This window comes from Felis catus, chromosome A2 (genome assembly GCF_018350175.1).
Source record: "Felis catus isolate Fca126 chromosome A2, F.catus_Fca126_mat1.0, whole genome shotgun sequence".
Lineage (NCBI taxonomy): Eukaryota > Metazoa > Chordata > Mammalia > Carnivora > Felidae > Felis > Felis catus.
In genome coordinates, this window is record NC_058369.1 from 8,636,383 (window position 1) to 8,653,060 (window position 16,678).

Genomic DNA, 16,678 nt, shown 5'->3' on the forward strand with positions numbered 1-16,678 from the left:
CAGGTTGGAGACAGAGGGGCCCAGCTCCCCAAATCATCCAGGCCTAGGGGAAGGGCATCTCCTTTCTCGCTCTTTAATGTCGCTCTGCTCTCTTGACACAGTTCTGGCAGTGCAACCCCAGGCGCCACCTCCAGAGATAGGGCGGGGTTGGAGGGGGCCCAGCCCCAGGGCAGAGCAGGGGCGCCTCCTTCCGGCCCGCGGTCCGGGAGGCCCCCGCGGCTGTCTGGGCCCCAGCAAGCCCAGGCGTGGTGTCCGAGTGGACGAATAAATAGGGGCGGTCAGTGGTTGGATGGGTCAGGCTGGCTTGTGGTCTGGGTGGCTTTTGAGCGTGTGGAACTTGACGCTGTCCAGCTTCTCGAAGCGCTTCCCGCAGCGCTCGCACGTGAAGTTGTACTGCACCTCGGCCGTGTGCTTCTTCATGTGCCAGTTGAGCGACGCGCGCTGCCGGCACTGGTAGCCGCAGATCTCGCACCTGCCGGGGGGGCCGGGGCGAGCGACGCCGGGTCGGGGTCAGCCTGGGGCGGAGCCGCCTTTGGAGGCGGGCCCCAAGTTACGAGGACCGAGCCGGCCCCAGAAAGAGGAGGCGCCATCCGGGATGCGAGCGCACGTGGAACTGGGCAAGGCAACCCGAGGGGTGGACCCTCCCTCTGCCGGCCCGGGCCCAGACCCCCTCCCTCCCAGCGCCCTCGCAGGAAGCCCGTCACTCACTGCAGGGGCGTCTCCCCGGTGTGGGTGCGCCGGTGCACCTCCAGGTGGTTCTTCCTCTTGAAGGACTTGCCGCAGGTTTCGCAGGTGAACTCACGGACACCTGGGGGAGAGGCGGGGCTGAGCGCGCCGCCGTTGGGGGCGGGGGCTAAAGGGCGCCGCCCAAACCGGGTAGAGAGTGGTCTCCCGGAAGTAGGGGCGCGAGCGACCCAAACCCCACAGCTTCTGAGAGCCAACGCTTGACTATAGAAACGAGGGCGGCTAATACGGAGGGCAGCTTACAGCCCAAGGTGATGCTTAGAATGTGCGGGGTAAGGCCACGGGCAGAGCTGGAAATGTGAACTCGACTCCCCGGGAGGCACCGTGTGCAAACTGCCAAGCCTAAGCGGGTCTGAACTTGACCCCAATATTTGAACTTTGGGGCGACTTCACATACAAATCCAAAGTTCCTGCCGCTCGAAAAATCTGAAGCCACGCCCTCCCACTGGACAGAGGCAACACAGCTCCGCACTGAGTCCGCAGCCCACACCGTGGGTGGCAGTCCTGTGCCTGGGGACTCCTGACCCCACCCTAAACCTGAGGCCCAGGACCCCATGCCCCGTGCTGCCAGCCCCGCCCCGGGCCTGACCTGAATGGATGATCATGTGCCGCCGCAGGTGGTTGGATAAATAGAACTTCTTGCCGCAGCCAGGGTGTGGACACACTTTGGTCTTCCCTTTCCGGTGCACAAGATTGACATGGTTCTGCAGGCAAGAGGGGTGGAGCGGGGCTGTGGGTGCCAGGGGCCACCTCCAGGGCTCCCCAGGGTGGGGACAGAGAAGGGGAGCTGGGAGGCAGGCTGGGGCCAGCCCCCCTGGAGGAAGATGGGTGCCCCTGCCCTTGGGAGGGACTCCCAGCTCTGAGCAGGGACCCCGGGGCACAACTGGAATCTACTGCCACTTCACTGTGCACCTGCTGCAGCCAGGGCCTGGGCTGGGGCATCAGTCAGCCTTGTCATAACCCTGTGCTGGGGCCCCGCCCTTTGCCCACTTTGTGGATGGGGGATGAGGCTCCAGAGGCTTCCAGTTTGGCGTGGGTCTCACAGGTGGGCAGGGGAAGGGCTGGACTGGATTCCAGGGTGAACTCCCACAGTAGGCTTTGCCATGGAGCTATGCTGTCTCCACGGCCTGGAGCAGGCAGCCACCTCGCTCTCCCCGCCCCCCACCCCGAGTCATTCATTCCTTTGTTCTTATTCTTTAACTCACCCCTGCAGCACCCCTGCAGCTCCAAGTGCCCGGCACCACCGGGCCTGGCACCTGGTGGGTGCTCAATACATGCTTAATGAAAACGAAACGCGGCAAATGCAAAGGGCCACTGGTGCCGCCTCCTGCCACCAGTGGGAACGTGACGAGACCCTGGCTCTGCCCTTGGGGCGTCCCGTCCAGGCTCCAGAGGACAAACTACAGGCGTGTCCTGGTGGTGCGGTCATCCGGGGCTCAAAGGCCCCACCCGCCCTGGGGGACTAGGGTGGGCTTCCTGGGGGAGGGGCATCCTGAGCCGAGAAGGTGGCCTGGGTAAAGGCAGGAGGAGTTGAGAGGCTGGTTGAGAAGGCAGGACAAGTCACTGGAGAGCAGGAGGGGAAGGCAGCGAGGTGACGCCTTGGTGCCCTGTGGCTGAGGCAGGGTCGGTGAGAAGCTGCTGAGAGACAGCCGCGTGGGAGGCAGGCCAGTGGCACCTGGCGGGGCCAAGCGGCGCCCTCCACGAGCCACACTGCCCGGACGCCAGCACACAGGCGGCGGGAAACAGAAGCGGGCCCCGCTCGGCCAGCTCGGGTGGCGGCCTCACCTGGAAACTGCTGAGGGCCACATAGACCTGGCTGCAGCCCTCGTAGGGGCAGTGGAACATCTCTAGCAGGCCGTCGGCATCCATCACCCGAGTGCGCTTGCTCCGCCGCCTCCTGGAGGGGAAGGGGCCCATGGCATCAGGGCTCCCACGCCAGGCAGGCTGTGGGCCCGTCGGCTGCTCCTCGTCCCAGCCCCCAGCTGCCCGGGCACCCACTTCTCGGGCTCCTTGGGGATCTCATAGATGATGGCCGACATGTCACTGCCGTCCAGCTCCTCCCCGTCTGCCTCGGCTTCGGGCTCTGCGCTCTCAGGCGCTGCCGCCGCCAGCTCTGGGGCCACGGGCTCCTCCTTCTCCTCCTTCTTGAGCACATACAGGTCCTCCTTCTCTGCGGGGGGAGGTGGACACAGGGCGGGTGTCCGTGGAGGGCCTGCGTGGCGGAGGAGTGGGCTCCGGGGCCACTCCTCCCCACTCCCCCCACCTCCCAGAGGCCGCGGCAGCCCCCCTGGACCGGCGCGGCCCCCAGACCTTTCTTGGTCTCGATGCCTGCCACGGCGGCAGGGTCCATGGTGCTGGGCTGGCTGCCCTCGGGCTCCGTCTGGGTGTAGGCTGCTACGCCCTCCATCACGGCACAGGGCACTTCGTCCCCCAGGCCCCCGCCGGGGGCACCGCTGCCTGCTGCCACGTTGAGGTGGATGCCCTCGGCCGTGAGGGCGTCGTAGCCGGGGCCTGCGATGATGATCACCTGCGAGCCGGGCACCATGCCTGGCACGGGACAGCTGGCCACCACCTCGCCCAGCGCCTCCTGGGGCACGTTCTCAAAGAGGGTGCCGGGGCCCGGGCCCACTTGCACGGGCACCGGCACACACACCACCGTCTCCAGGGCTTCGGGCCCACCGCCCGCCGGGTTGGGGCACAGCGGGGCGCCCTGCTCCGCCAGGCTCTCCACGTGGTGGACGTCGAAGGGGATGTGCACGCCCTCCTGAGTGATGAGCCCGCTGCTGCCCGCCGGGCTGGAGGGGGTCACCGCCGCCGCCGCCACGGCCGCTCCCTTGGCCGGCGGGCCCTCGGGGGGCTCCTCCGAGTCAGAACCGGAGCCGGAACTAGAAGGGTCGGAGCTGCTGGCCGCCAGGCCATTGCCCACTGTGGCGACAGAGGAAAGGAGACAGTCACGGTAGCAACAGTGGCAGCAGCAGAGGCGTATGCTGAGTGCTTACTACGGGCTGGGCACGGTCACCCCCTCAGTGCCACAAACATCGGTCACTTCTCAGTCCCCCCCCCCCCCCGCTCCCCCACCTCTGCTCCTCAGAGACACTCCCCTCCCTCGGCCTCCAGACCCGAATGCTGGCTTCCTGGCCCTCCCTGGGGGTTCCTGCTCAGCCTCTTCAGCTCCCGCAGGCCTGGGAGGTTCCGCGCTTCGCTCACCCCAGGGTGTCAGCCAGCCTGATGGTGTTAAAGTGCCCTCATCTTGACACCAACTCGTTTTGAGTTCTGACACTTATCTACCTGGAGAGAGTGTCGGATCCCACAGGCTAAGGGCTCAGGTCCCACAAGAGTGCTCGCCCCCACTGCAGACGCCGGCTGCAGGCCGAAGGCCATTGTAATTCTGGCCATAAATGGCGGGTTTCTACGACAGCCTCTTCGGGTTCGATAATTTGCTAGAACAATTCATAGAACTCAGGCAAGTGCTTTACTTACTGACTACAGTTTTTTGGTTTTGGGGTTTTTTTTTTTCCTTTTTTTTTTTTTTTTTTTGAGAAAGAGAGTGTGTGCTTGAGCGGGGGAGGAGCAGAGGGCGAGGGAGAGAGAGAATCTTACTTCATGCTCAGTGCAGAACCCGATGCGGGGCTCCAACTCACTACCGTGAGATCATGACCTGAGCCGAAATCAAGAGTCGGACGCTTAACCGACTGAGCCGCCCAAGCACCCCAAGTGACGACTACACTTTTGTCATAAAAGATGCAACACAGCAAATAGTCAGATGGAAGAGAAGTGTAGGGTGAGGTGCAGGGGCTGCTGGGGTGGGAGCTATCATGCTCTCTCTGGACGCGCCACCCTCCTAGAACCTCAAGGTGTTTACCAACCCGCGAGCTCCCTGGATCTTGTTACTTAAGAGTTTTTGTAACCCAGTCTCCAGCCCCAGTCTGCTGCCTGGGAGTCAGGGGTGGGGCTGAGAGTCCCCCCTCTAATCATGTGTTTGGTCTTTCTGGTGACCAGTCCCCATCCTGAAGCTCTCTAGGGGACCCTGCCTAAGTCACCTCATTAGCATAGACTCAGGAGTGATCCAAAGGGGCTCCTTATGAAAAGGGCTCTTCACAAACAATGAAAAATATTCCCATCACTCAGACAATTCCAAGGGCTGTAGGAGTTCTGTGCCAGGAACCGGGGACAAAGACCAAATACCTATTTTCATTATACTGCTGCCACCCATACCCCGATGCCTCCGTGTGGACAGCTGCCGCCTGGACCTCCTGTGGGGGCTGGGGGCTCTTCCATCCCGCCGCCTCCTCTGCTGCCCCCCAGTGTAGGTCATGTATTTAGGGACCCTAAGCAGTCTCCTGCCTCAGGGCCTTTGCATTTGCTCTTTGCTCTGCCTGAACACTCTTCTCTCAGACACCTGCGTGGGCTCCCTCTCCCCCACCTCCATCAGACCCTTTAAGAAAATGGTATTTATTCAGGAAGGCCTCTGACCACCTTGTCTTAAATAGCACTTTTTTCTCTCCTTTATTTTCCCCCAAAATACCACCTTCCACCGTACTCCGGATTTTATTTTTTTAATTAAAAAAAATTTTTTTAACATCTATTTATTTTTGAGAGAGAAAGAGACGGTGCAAACAGGAGAGAAGGAGAGAGAGAGAGGGAGACACAGAATCGGAAGCAGGCTCCAGGCTCCGAGCTGTCAGCACAGAGTCCAATGTGGGGCTCAAACCCACAAGCCGTGAGATCGTGACCTGAGCCGAAGTCGGATGCTTAACCGACTGAGCCACCCAGGAACCTCCACTGTACTCTAGATTTTAAGGTCTATCTTGTTTACTGTCTGCTTCCCCTCTAGATCGTAAGCTCCATAACCACTGGGGTCCCTGTGCACAGGCCCCAGTGCCCAGAAGGCTGCCTAGCACACACCTGAGCACATGTTTGTAGAAATGAATGGATCTCAAACCGACACCGTGATGAAGGCCAAGGCGACCGACATCTCACCCAGGTATTTTGTGCTAAAGCCCACACACAGGGAGACTGGGGACAGAAAAAGCCAATTGTTGGGACACCTGGGTGGCTCAGTCGGTTAAGCGTCCAACTCTTGGTTTCGGCTCAGGTCATGATCTCACGGCTTCATGGGTCAAGTTCGAGAGTCACGGGTCACGGCTTCGAGAGTTCGAGTCCCACATCAGGCTCTGTGCTGGCAGCATGGAGCCTGCTTGGGATTCTCTCGATTTCCCTCTCACTGCCCCTCCCCAACTCATGCTGTCTCTGTCTCTCTCAAAATAAGTAGACTTAAAAAAAAAGAGAGAGAGAGAGAGAGCGAGAGAAAGAAAAAGTCAATAGCTGACCCTGATGTTCCACACTCCCGCAGAGTCGGGCACACTGTCCGGGGACCACGTGTCCTACACTCCCAGGGGGTCAGATGGAGCACGCAGGCTCTGGAGCCAGACTTCGGGGGTGGGATCTTGGCGCCCACCCCTCCAGCTGTGTGGATGTGGGGGCCTTATGGAACCTATGTGGGCCTGGGGATAACTCGGCACCTACTCCAGGGGCTGTTTGGGGTATTTAGTGAGTAAATATACGTAAAGGGCCTAGGACAGTACCAGGCTCAGAGTTAGCACCCTATCAATGTTTCTATTATCATTCTTATCATAACGCCCCATCCCGGACTCACGGCCCTGGGATAGCAGGGGTGGGGTAGGGGGATTGGCCCCTCCTTGTAACACCCTGTAATCTACAGGGTGAGCTGAGCTCCCTGGCCCCACCCTAAAGCAAGGGGCAGTCACCTAGTAAGTTGGGGGCTCGGCCAGGGTGTGTGCCTGGATCCCCAACTGCAGTGTCCAGCTGTGAAGGCCAGACTGGACCTCTCTCCACTTGACCGTGACCTTGGTCACAGAAGTGGGTGTGCACCCCCTGGCTTCTCCAAGTCCTGCAGGAGGTCCTCTTACTGAGAAGTGGCAGGGCCACCCCAGGCAGGGAGCTGATAAGGGTGCTGCTGAGGGAACAGGGCTGGGAAAGGGACACAGCCCCCCTCCCTTCACAGCGCCCCCCTCCCCCGCAGCCATGGCAGACCCGGCCAAGGATCTCCACACTCATTCCTGAGAGCCAGATCCACCAGCCACCGGTGTCAGAGTTGGGTGGGGGCGCAAGGGGGCTCCTCTGGGTGCCATCCCCGTCCCGGCGGACCCATCACCAGGGAGGTCGGTCACATTAGTCCCAGGGCCTTGGTGTCCTCAACTGCCAAGTGGGGCTAACGAAGAGCCGTAGGGAGGACTGAGCGTGGTCGGGGGCGGGACCCGGAGCGGGGAGACGACGGCCGAGGGGCCGGCCGCGTGGCGGGGTCTGGCGGACGCACACGGGACAGCCGTTGGCCAGGGTGCCCACCTGGAACACCTCTCGCCCACGGCTTCCCCTTGGCCAGCTGGGATGCCACCTGCTCCGAGATTCCTGCCAGCACGGGCTCAGCCCCGGTGACTGACCTCACCCTCCACCCTGGCAGGGCGCCTGGCGGTGAGCCCTGTGCTCCTGAGCCCGAGGCTGAAGCCGAGCTCGCGGCAGGCGGGCAGCTCCTCACCACCCACCAGGGCCAACTGGGCCTTCGTAACTGAGTCCCTCCCACTCCCACCGTCAGCTCAGGACGTGTGACCCACAGAGCATGGCAAGAGAGGGTCAGGGACAGTGAGAGACGCGCAGGGCAGTGCGGGGAGAAACAGATGGGGGGGGAAGGGAGTCGGGGAGACAGGGAGAGACGGGGGGGCAGGGAAAAGGCAGGAAACAGAAGGGAGAGGATGAAACAGAAAAGATGGGCAACAGAGGGAGGGGGAACGAGAGAGAGCTCAAGAGCCGAGAATGGGGAGGGAGGAGGAGAACCGGGCAGACAGGCGGCGAGAAGAGGCGGCTGGGAGGGACCGCCCAGGACCCAAAGCGAAAGGGCCACAGACAAAGAGGAGGAGGGAGAGGCCGGGCGAGCACCCAGGCCTGAGGCCCGGCACCCACCCCTCCCTCCAGCCGCTGAGCCAGGTGTCCCGCACCCCAGCCAGGCCCTGCCTGCCACCGGCCTTGAGCACAGGTGGGCCAAGCCCTCGCAGGTGTCCCCTGGAAGACGGGGGCCGCCTCCCTGCTCCAGAAGGACAGAAAGAGTGCAGACCAGCCTGCCGGGGCCGGGCTCCGTCCCTGAAGCCGGCGCCCGTGCCTTTCTCGTCACTGTGAGGCTTCTAGTGCTGGCCTGAGGCTGACAAGACCCACGAGAGGGCCGGGGGTCCGGGGTGACCCCCCCATAAGGAGCCGTGGAGCCCTCACGCCCTGGAGGCCGGCGGGCGCCCCCCCCATCCCCCCCGGCCCCAGACCCACCTTTGTCGCTGTCGGCGTCTGAATCACTGAGAGGCTTCAGGGGCGAGTGCAGGTCTTGGAAGTAGCGGTGGCCGGCCTCGCACTGCCACACGGCTGTGGTGTACAGGCCGAAGGTGGGGTCCAGCTCGGCCAGGTGCGGCTCGTACGGGCAGCGGTGCTTGTGGTCCTCGTACCAGATCACCACGTTCTTCAGGCAGTTCACGTTGCGTCGCCTCCCTGCGCACGCGTGGCAGGGCCCCGGGGTCAGGGGTGGCGCTTGTCCCTCCGAGGGCCTCGGAACACCCCGGCCTCACGGCACCCGGTGGGGGCGGGGCTGAGACACCTTCCCGAGCCCTGTCCGGGCCCGTCCCCGGTTCACAGATGGAGAAACGGGCTCCGGGAGGTGCCACACACTGCTGATAACAGAGGCGGGCCAGGCCGTCCTCACTGAATAAGCGAAATCACATAAACGATGGAGCCTGGCACGTAGTAGGTGCGCAGTAATTATTAGCTGCCTGTTGTTAACAGAATCATCCTCATCAGCGTCTTTGGCCTGGGTCAGCAGAGCCCCTCTGCCCTGGGCCCTGGTCTCCCTGCTCCCACATCTGTCTACTTCGCCCGCGGCGGACAGAAGGCCCCTGCTGCAAGCACTTGGAGTCAGGCCATGCCCCTCCTCTGCCCAGAACCCACCAGGGCTCCCCCTGGCTGGGGGTAAAAGCCAAAGTCCTCCCCCGACCCGCCAGGCCCCGAATGTTCTGCCCCATCGCCTCCCGTCCTTCCCCTTGATCACTTTATTCCAGCCTCATGGCCTCCTCCCTGTTCCTGAAACGAGCAGGGTACGGTCCTGCCTCAGGGCCTTTGCACAGACTGTGTCTTCTTCTTCCAGATAACTGCCTTGCCCTCCCCCTCTCAGGTCTTTCCCTCGGTCTGCCACCCCTTCCCCACTGTCCTTCCAGCTGACCTGACTTGCTGCCCTTTCTCTCCAGGTAGCACCTAGATACCGTCTGTGGTTATCTGTTTCCGTGTTTCTGTCTTCCCTAATAGAATGTCAGCTCCCCAAGGGCAGGGACGCTATCTGTGTTGTTCCTCCTGTATCCCCAATGCCTACGTAGGGCCTGGTACATAGTAGATGCTCAGCAAATGTTTGCTGGATGAGTAAATGCTTCAAGGAGGTGGGCCCAGGGGGAGCTAGACCGTGCGATTCAAATCCTGACTGCCACATCATAGCTAGGTGGCTCCAGGCAAGTGACTTGGCTTCTCTGACCCTCACCTCCCCTTTCTGGGTCAGGGAGAATAATGGTCCCCATTTCTCGAGGGCTGCCAGAGAGGAGGGAGTGAAGACGTCGGCAGGGCACAGAACAGGGCTGGACACACTTTGAATGCCCAAGAAATGGTACCTGTGATATGTGTAATGATGCCTGTCCTGCAGCCGACGGGGAGGAAAGTGTCCTCCCCGTCTTCCAAGCTGGGACATGAGGAGGCGGCCCCGAAGGGTCCTTGGGCCTAGGGGGGTTGCCTGGGGCCTCCCACCCAGTGACGACCACGGGCAAATAGGGACACCACCAGCAGCAGCCTCTCCAGTCATCTCCCTTCCCACACTTTGGGATATGGAGGTCACACACTTAGCTTGGCCCATGCCTCTGACAACTGTAACCGCTTTCCAGTGGTGACTTAGCCTTTTGTGTGGGAGCTGGGGATGGCGGAGGCACCCCCACTGGGCACAGCACACGTTCCAGTCCCCTCTGGGACCTTTCCCGCCCCCACCCCTCCCCCCTCCGCAGGCCTGGCTGTGTCCCTGGGCCCGCAGTGCCCCTACCTCCCTGCCATGGCCCCACTGGGCCTGTCCCCTGCCTTCCCATGAGACCATGGGCTACGTGGGGGCACGGCTGGGTCTGTCCTGCCCCGCACAGCCCCTGGCCCGTGGTGCCTGAGCATGAGTGAGGGAACGCACAACAAAGCCTCTTACTCCCAACACCCATCCCATCCCCCCCCCGCCCCGGCTGAAGCCCCACTTACTTTTCTTCCGCTTTGGCTTTTTGGGGACCTGCTCCCAAGGCTTCCTGTAAGAGAGAGAGGCAGGGGGAGTAAGCACAGGGCCTGTTCTATTTCCCAGGGGTCTCCACTCTCTCCTCCATGGACACCAGCCCTTAAAGGTGGTCTAGCATCTCCACGCATTTCACCACGTGGGAGAATGAGGCTCAGAGGAGTGAGGCTGCCTGCCCAGGGGCCCATGGCCGGGGAGCGGAGAAGTCAGAAAAGGGGTACAGAAAGCGTGGCACGCGGAATTCTCAGCTGGCCCCACGACTCCCATGCCCGGGGGCACACGCCCTGCAGAATCCTCTGCCCATGAGCGGGCGGCCTGAGTATATGATGGGATACCACCCCCTGGGGCGAGGTGACTTGGAATGAATCAGGAGGAAGCGTTCCCAGGTGGGCCTGACCTAATCAGGGGAACCTTTAAACGGGCCCCGCTGCAGTCAGAGACTGTAGGCCGAGAATATGGGAGGTCCAGGAGGGGCCAGGACCTGAGAACAGCCTCTGGGAGCTGAGAGCAGCCCCGGTCAACAGCCAGCAAGACCGTGGGGACCTCGGCTGTGCAACCCAGGAGGAAATTAAGTCAGCCAACGCTCTGAGGGTGTCTGCAAGCAGCTCTTTCCTTAGCTGAGCGTCTAGATGAAGACGCAGCTGGCTGAAACCCTGATTTGGGCCTTGTGAGACCCTGAGCAGAGGATCCAGCTAAAACACGCTGGGCTCCTGACCCACAGAAATGTGACATCATTTGTGATTTTAAGCCACTAAGTCTGTGGTCGTTTGTCACACAGCAATAGAACATTTGCGGAGTCGGCCTCAGAACCTGCACTGCCCCATCCGGGGCCCTGCGGATCCTGCCCGCCCCCCCCCAACCCCAGGCAGGCTGAGAGCCCTGGGGAGACTGCCAGACCCAGCCAGGGGGGCTGGTACTGCTAGGGACCCTGCCCCCGACCCTCACTGCCCGCTGTATGTAGGCCCCAGCCCAAGGTGCTGCCCCCTCTATCAGTCCCGCCCCGGGGAGCCAGCTCAGGTCCAGATGCCCTGGCCATCACGCCCACCCGCCTCTGGGGCCTTCCCCACTTTGGCCGGGGCCCAGCACCCTAACTGCTGTGTGCCCCAGTGACCAAGGCGTCAGGGAGCCCTGGGCAAGGCCGGGCCCAAACCCACCCCCCCTGCCCCAAGGCCTCCCACACCAGGAAGGCCGCCAGAACTGCCAGGTGGGATCCTGACCCCCTATAGGCTGCTTGGCCGTGGCCCAGCACTGGGTCTACACGTGCTGAGGGCGGGTGCTTTGGAGTAATCTCCCCTGGACCCACTAGGGGCCTTCACCCGCCTTCCTGACACCACGCTTCTGGGTCTGCCCACGCACTCTGGCTACTTCCTCATCCTCCCTTCTCTACACTGCAGTGGGTGGCCCCGAGACCCTGCGTGACCTTGCCTCCCCGTGCCTCAGTTTCCCCATCTGTAGCATGGGATCGTAACAGTACCTGCCTCGTGGGGCTGGCATGAGGTGACGCGCACTGGAAGAGCCTGGTGTAGCCCCTCGCACTGGGTAACCGCTCAGCATAGCGATGGTCTCACCGTGACCATCAGCGTTATCACAGCGTCTGGCCCTGGAGCGCCAGCCTCCCTGCCATGGCCCAGACCCTGCTCTCACCGCAAATGTCCTGACAGCCAGTCCAAAGTCTCTTGTCAGCTTCCCCACCCACCCCATCTGACCCCCGTCCAGCCTGATGACAATTCTCAGTCCCCACACCCCACGTCTGGTCCGAGGACAGCTCCCCAGGCTTTGGCCTTGTCCCAGCCTCTGCACCCCCCACCCCGCCCCATCCCAGATGCCCTCCACCCCCTCCCATGACTCTCCCCTCCCTTCCCCTCCCCTGCTCTCCAAGGGGGCAGGCCGGCCACCCAGATCCTCATCCAAACCCAAGTCCAAATGCCCACGGCCCCCTCCCCGCACTCACAGCCTCGCCGTGACTGGGGTGCTGGGAACGCCACTTAGTGGTGGGGACAGGCTCGGGTGTCAGTCAGATCTGAGTCCAAGTCTCATCTCTGCTGTCGACTAGCTGTGTGACCGCGAGTGGGTCTCGTCCTCTCTGAGCCTCAGTGTCCCCACCTGCGAAGTGGGGAAAACAGCGGTGCCTCTCACACAGAGCCGCTGTGGGGATTCAATGGGGCCAGACTATGTTCTTTCTCCCCCAAACTGCCGTCCCTCCCTTTGCCCGCTTCTCCGCGTTCTACCGCCTACGCGACGCCCTGTAGAGGCCACCTGCGCGTGAGGACAGTTGTGCCCAGTAGCTCTCCTCCGCTCTCCTCTGCCATTTGCTTTCACGCTTGACCCCTCATCCCCACCCGTGTCCAAACACACCACCAGTTCCACCCCGGACTTAAATAATCTTGAGCCCCTTCTCTGCCAACTTCTGCCCATTCCCCTGCCCCCGCTTGGGAGCCGTCTATGTGCGTGCAGTCTTCCTGTCTTCTCCCCCATCTCCCTTGAACCCCTCCGTTCAGGGTTTTCTCCCCCAAGCCACAAACTGCCCTGTTCCAGCCGCCTGTGGATCCTTCCAGGGGCCTCCAGGACGCTGCCCCGCCGGGTCCTCCACACGCCTCCAGGCCTCTGCTCCTCCCCTGTGACCCTGACTTCTCTAAGCGCAGAGAGCGAAACCGGGGCTCAGACCTGCGTGTCTCCCCACTCGCCCTTGGCAACCTCGGTCACCAGGCCATCACGGCGCTGTGGGTCCCAAATCCGGATCTCCCACCCGGCCCTCTCCCGACCGCACCACCACCACCAGCCCTCTCTGACACTACGTGCAGGGGTCCCCAGACATCTCACACGGGAGCCGTCCTACGGTCCCGTGACCTGCCCTTTCTCAGTTAACGGCACCTGCAACTTCCCAGGTGCTCAGGTCCAAACCTGGGGCATCTCGCGTCTCCGCACCTATCGGCAAACCCTGTTGGCCCTAATTCTAACCACTTCTCTCCACCTCTGCACGGCCCCGCCTGGGCCCGGCCCTGTCAGGACTCACCTGGACCAAGGTGGTCGCCTCGACATAGGGAACACAGCCTCAACGTAGGGGTCAGCGGGATTATTTTGATTGTCTTGTTAACAGTTTAAGATGTAAAAGGAAAAATCCACACACATACAAGGCTAGAGAGAAGAGTGAACCTCCTCGAGCCCCTCACCAGCCAAGGTCCGAGGACCTTCGACGGCAGCCAATTCTCAGCCAACCTTGTTTCAACTCGCATTTCACCCAATCCTCCTGCCACACAGCCCCTAGGGAGTGCCTCTGTTAAAACCTAAGCCAGGTATGTGACCTCTTTGTCCAAAATTCTGCACTTAACAAAAGCAAAAAATCCTATCAGGCCCCCTACTTCACCGAGAGGAAAAGCCAGAGTTCTCCATGCCGTCCACAAGGCTCTGTCACCTTCCTGTCCTCACTTTCCCCACTTTTCATCTTCTCGTTGCACTCCAGCCACATGGGCCGGCTCGCTGCCCCGTGTACACACCAGGCCGGGTCCTGCCTCAGGGCCTTTGCACTGGCCAATCCTTTTTCCTCATTCTTCCCCCAGGTATCTGCACAGATCTCCCTGGCTCCTTCATGAATGCCGTCCTCTCACTGTGGCCCAGCCTAGCACCCTAGTTAAATCTCCAGCACACACCCCCCCCATTTCACTTTTGTCTTTTCCATGGCCCCTATCGATCTCTCACAACCTCCACAATTTAGCAAATTATAGTAATAGAATTTAGTATTTCTAGTATAGTAATGCAATTTAGAATAATAAATAATAGTAAACATGTAGTAAGTACAGTAGACAAGGCTTTGCACAGTGGACAAGTCTGCCCTCTGCCCTTTAAAATGGCAGCTCCGGGGGCGCCTTGGGTGGCTCAGTCGGTTAGGCGTCTGACTTTGGCTCAGGTCACGATCTCACGGCTCTTGAGTTTGAGCCCCGCGTCGGGCTCTGTGCTGACAGCTCGGAGCCTGGAGGCTGCTTCAGATTTTGGGCCTCCCCCTCTGCCCCTCCCCCGTGCATTCTCTCTCTCTCTCTCTCTCTCTCAAATAAACATTAAAAAAATTTTTTAACTGGCAGTTCCATCAGGCAGTGATTTTTTTTGTGTTGTTCCTTTCTGCACCCTCCGCACCTCTGCAAGTGTCTGGCATATAGTAGATACTGAATAAACATCCCTTAAACGAATGACACCAGCGACTCCACGACTGACCATCGTTTCCCTTTTCCCACTGGTCGCTAGGAAGCTCTGAGGCAAATTCATGGCCTCTTCTCCATTCCCACTTCTTCGCATCTTTGAACTCTGGTCAGGCTTTTAACTTAACATGCCACAAAAGTGCCCTCTGTCGTGTCCCCTGTGACTTAGGCCTCAATCCAATAGCACTGATCCTGGCCCCCCTGTATCCCTCTTTTTCCTTTCTCTTTTCATCCCAGTTCTCATTTCTGCCTTCTGGTCCATGTTTACAGAGTCTTGAACCGAAATCCTTCCAGGCAGAAGGCGGTTACAATTAAGTGAGCAGACAAAATTACGGGCCCCCTATCTATGGACACCCCTCACTCAGGTTATTGTATTTTCCCGACTACCCACGTGTCCCAGGGCCCGGTTTTTGTCAGGCACTGCCTGGGCTGTCTCAGTGTCCAGGCCCCAGTCCTGCATGACTTACACAAACCAAGCTACTGCAAATAGCACTTTCAGCTTAGGGACCTTCAAGGGCTCCCTCTGGCCAGTGGTCCCCAGCTCCACCTGCACATGTCTCCCTGGAAGCTTTGCAGAAAAAAATACAAGGTCTGCAACCCCGCTCAGACTAGCTGAATCAGAAACTCCAATAATGCAACATGAGCTTGAGTTTTTGAAATGCCCAGCATTTCCTGCTCCACTCTTGGGCATATAAACCAGTCTGCCACCCAGGGAGGGCGTGGATGCAATTCAGAAGGATCTGGTGGATTCTTGGCCATCAGAATCTTCCCCTAGGGAAACATGCCAATGTATGCAAACAAAAACCAGGGCACTGCAAGGATTCCGTCGCGGCACTGCTTGTGACAGCGAACAAGTATCATTATAACGACTAATACTTGAGGTGCTCACTATGTGCCAACCATGTGCTAAGCCTTTTGTTGTATTTTAACTCATTTAGTCGTCACACCGACCTATAAAGCAGGAAGGGAAAAATTCCATCCACACCGCTCCTTCTCAAGATGGAGATTCCGCAAAGACCTCTGCCCTCTACCTGAGCCGCTAACTTGGGGCTTCCTCTTCACCTGAGTCTCTATGGGCTAAGGTGCTCCCCAGGAGCCAAGACGTTTAGAGAATGAGATCTGGATCGTGAGGAGTCTTCCCATGTCTGGGGTGGAAGGTTGTGGGAATGAGGCCACACACAGTCTCAGATGGAGTGCCAGAACCTTATACGGGACAGGGACACCCCCAGGGTGTCCAGTCACAGTCTCAGACTACAACCTAAGGGTTTTAGAGAATGAGGCTTGTGAGATCCCAAGGACCAGCAGGGAAGAAGGGGCATTGAGGCCTCAGGAGGCGGGGCCGCCCCTCCGGGGACTGGGCAGTTAGAACGCTTGGAGGTGGGCTCTGTACTAGGATTGGGCAGCCAGAAATCTAACGGGAGGGGCCAAGCGTCAGGAGGCGGGTCGAGAGGCTGGGCGCATCCCAGGATTGGGCAGTCGGAAAGGCGGGAGGCGGGGCCGCGAGCCAGGAGCGTCCCAGGACCGGCGGTAGGAGACCCCGGCCGGCAGCCCGGACACTGGGCGGGGCTCACAGGTGCCGTGGGCGGGGCCGTGGACAGAGGGGGCGGGACCACGCTCGGCGGGGAATGGGGGCGTCTCCTCCCTCGCTCGCTCCCTCCCTCCCTGGGGCCGGGCCCCCTCACCCGTGGCGGCCGCTACGCTGGCCGCGCTCCAGCGAGATGAGATAGGCTGCGAGCTTGGCGTCGCTCCAGCCGCTGCGGCGCCGCAGGTCCACCCAGGGCCCGTGCGCCTCGCCCAGGTACACACGCCGCACGTCGTACTTCTTCCGGGACTCGAGCCGCCGCCGGGCTCGGTCCGATTCCGTGAGCCGCGGCCGACCCCGCGCCTTGCGGCCCGCCGCGCCCTCCTCGGCCGCCGCCTCCCCGCCTGCGCCCGCCTCAGCCTCCGCCTCCGCCTCGGGCTCCGGCGCCCGCTCCGCCATCCCCCCCTCCCTGGTTACCAACCTCCCCCGTTGTTAGGAGCCCGGCCGGAAGTGGCGCGCATCTTCCGCGCCGACGGGAAATTTCTCATGGACTTTCACTGCCCCACGGCGCCAAAAGGAGAACGGGAGCAGAAACTGCGCATGCGCGCGACAAGCAAGGGCTAGCAACGGCCAGTTCTTTTATTCCTTTCCTCCGTTAAACTTTCTAACTTCTCAGAGACCGAGGGAAGGGCTGAGGTTTGAGTCCAGCTTCGGGAAGAAAGACCTAGATGGGCCCGTAGACCCTGGGAGGTAGGGGCTCCTCTCCCCACGACTTATTCCGAATGCATCCTGAGGGTGACAAGGGAAGGGTGGGAGCTGTCAGGTGAAAACAAAGGGAAAGCTTGGGGTCTGGTCTGTCAGTCCCGG

The 16,678-nt window shown here is 60.9% G+C and overlaps 1 protein-coding gene across 2 annotated transcripts; it reads right to left on the reverse strand.

The window, feature by feature from the left end:
- Positions 1–57: 57 nt before the first annotated feature.
- On the reverse strand, positions 58–16,286 carry ZNF653 (zinc finger protein 653). Of its 2 annotated transcripts, XM_023245623.2 has the most exons (9): positions 15,972–16,286; positions 10,072–10,115; positions 8,077–8,292; positions 3,055–3,669; positions 2,743–2,914; positions 2,530–2,641; positions 1,334–1,448; positions 709–808; positions 58–472 (listed from the first exon to the last, which is right to left on the reverse strand). In XM_023245623.2, the coding sequence occupies exons 1-9, from the start codon at positions 16,268–16,270 to the stop codon at positions 295–297; spliced, it is 1,851 nt and encodes a 616-aa protein (XP_023101391.1). In that variant the 5' UTR covers positions 16,271–16,286; the 3' UTR covers positions 58–294. The 2 variants fall into 2 exon arrangements, with proteins under 2 accessions (XP_023101391.1, XP_023101394.1); XM_023245626.2 differs by lacking the exons at positions 58–472; positions 709–808 and having other exon boundaries at positions 1,418–2,379.
- Positions 16,287–16,678: the final 392 nt, after the last annotated feature.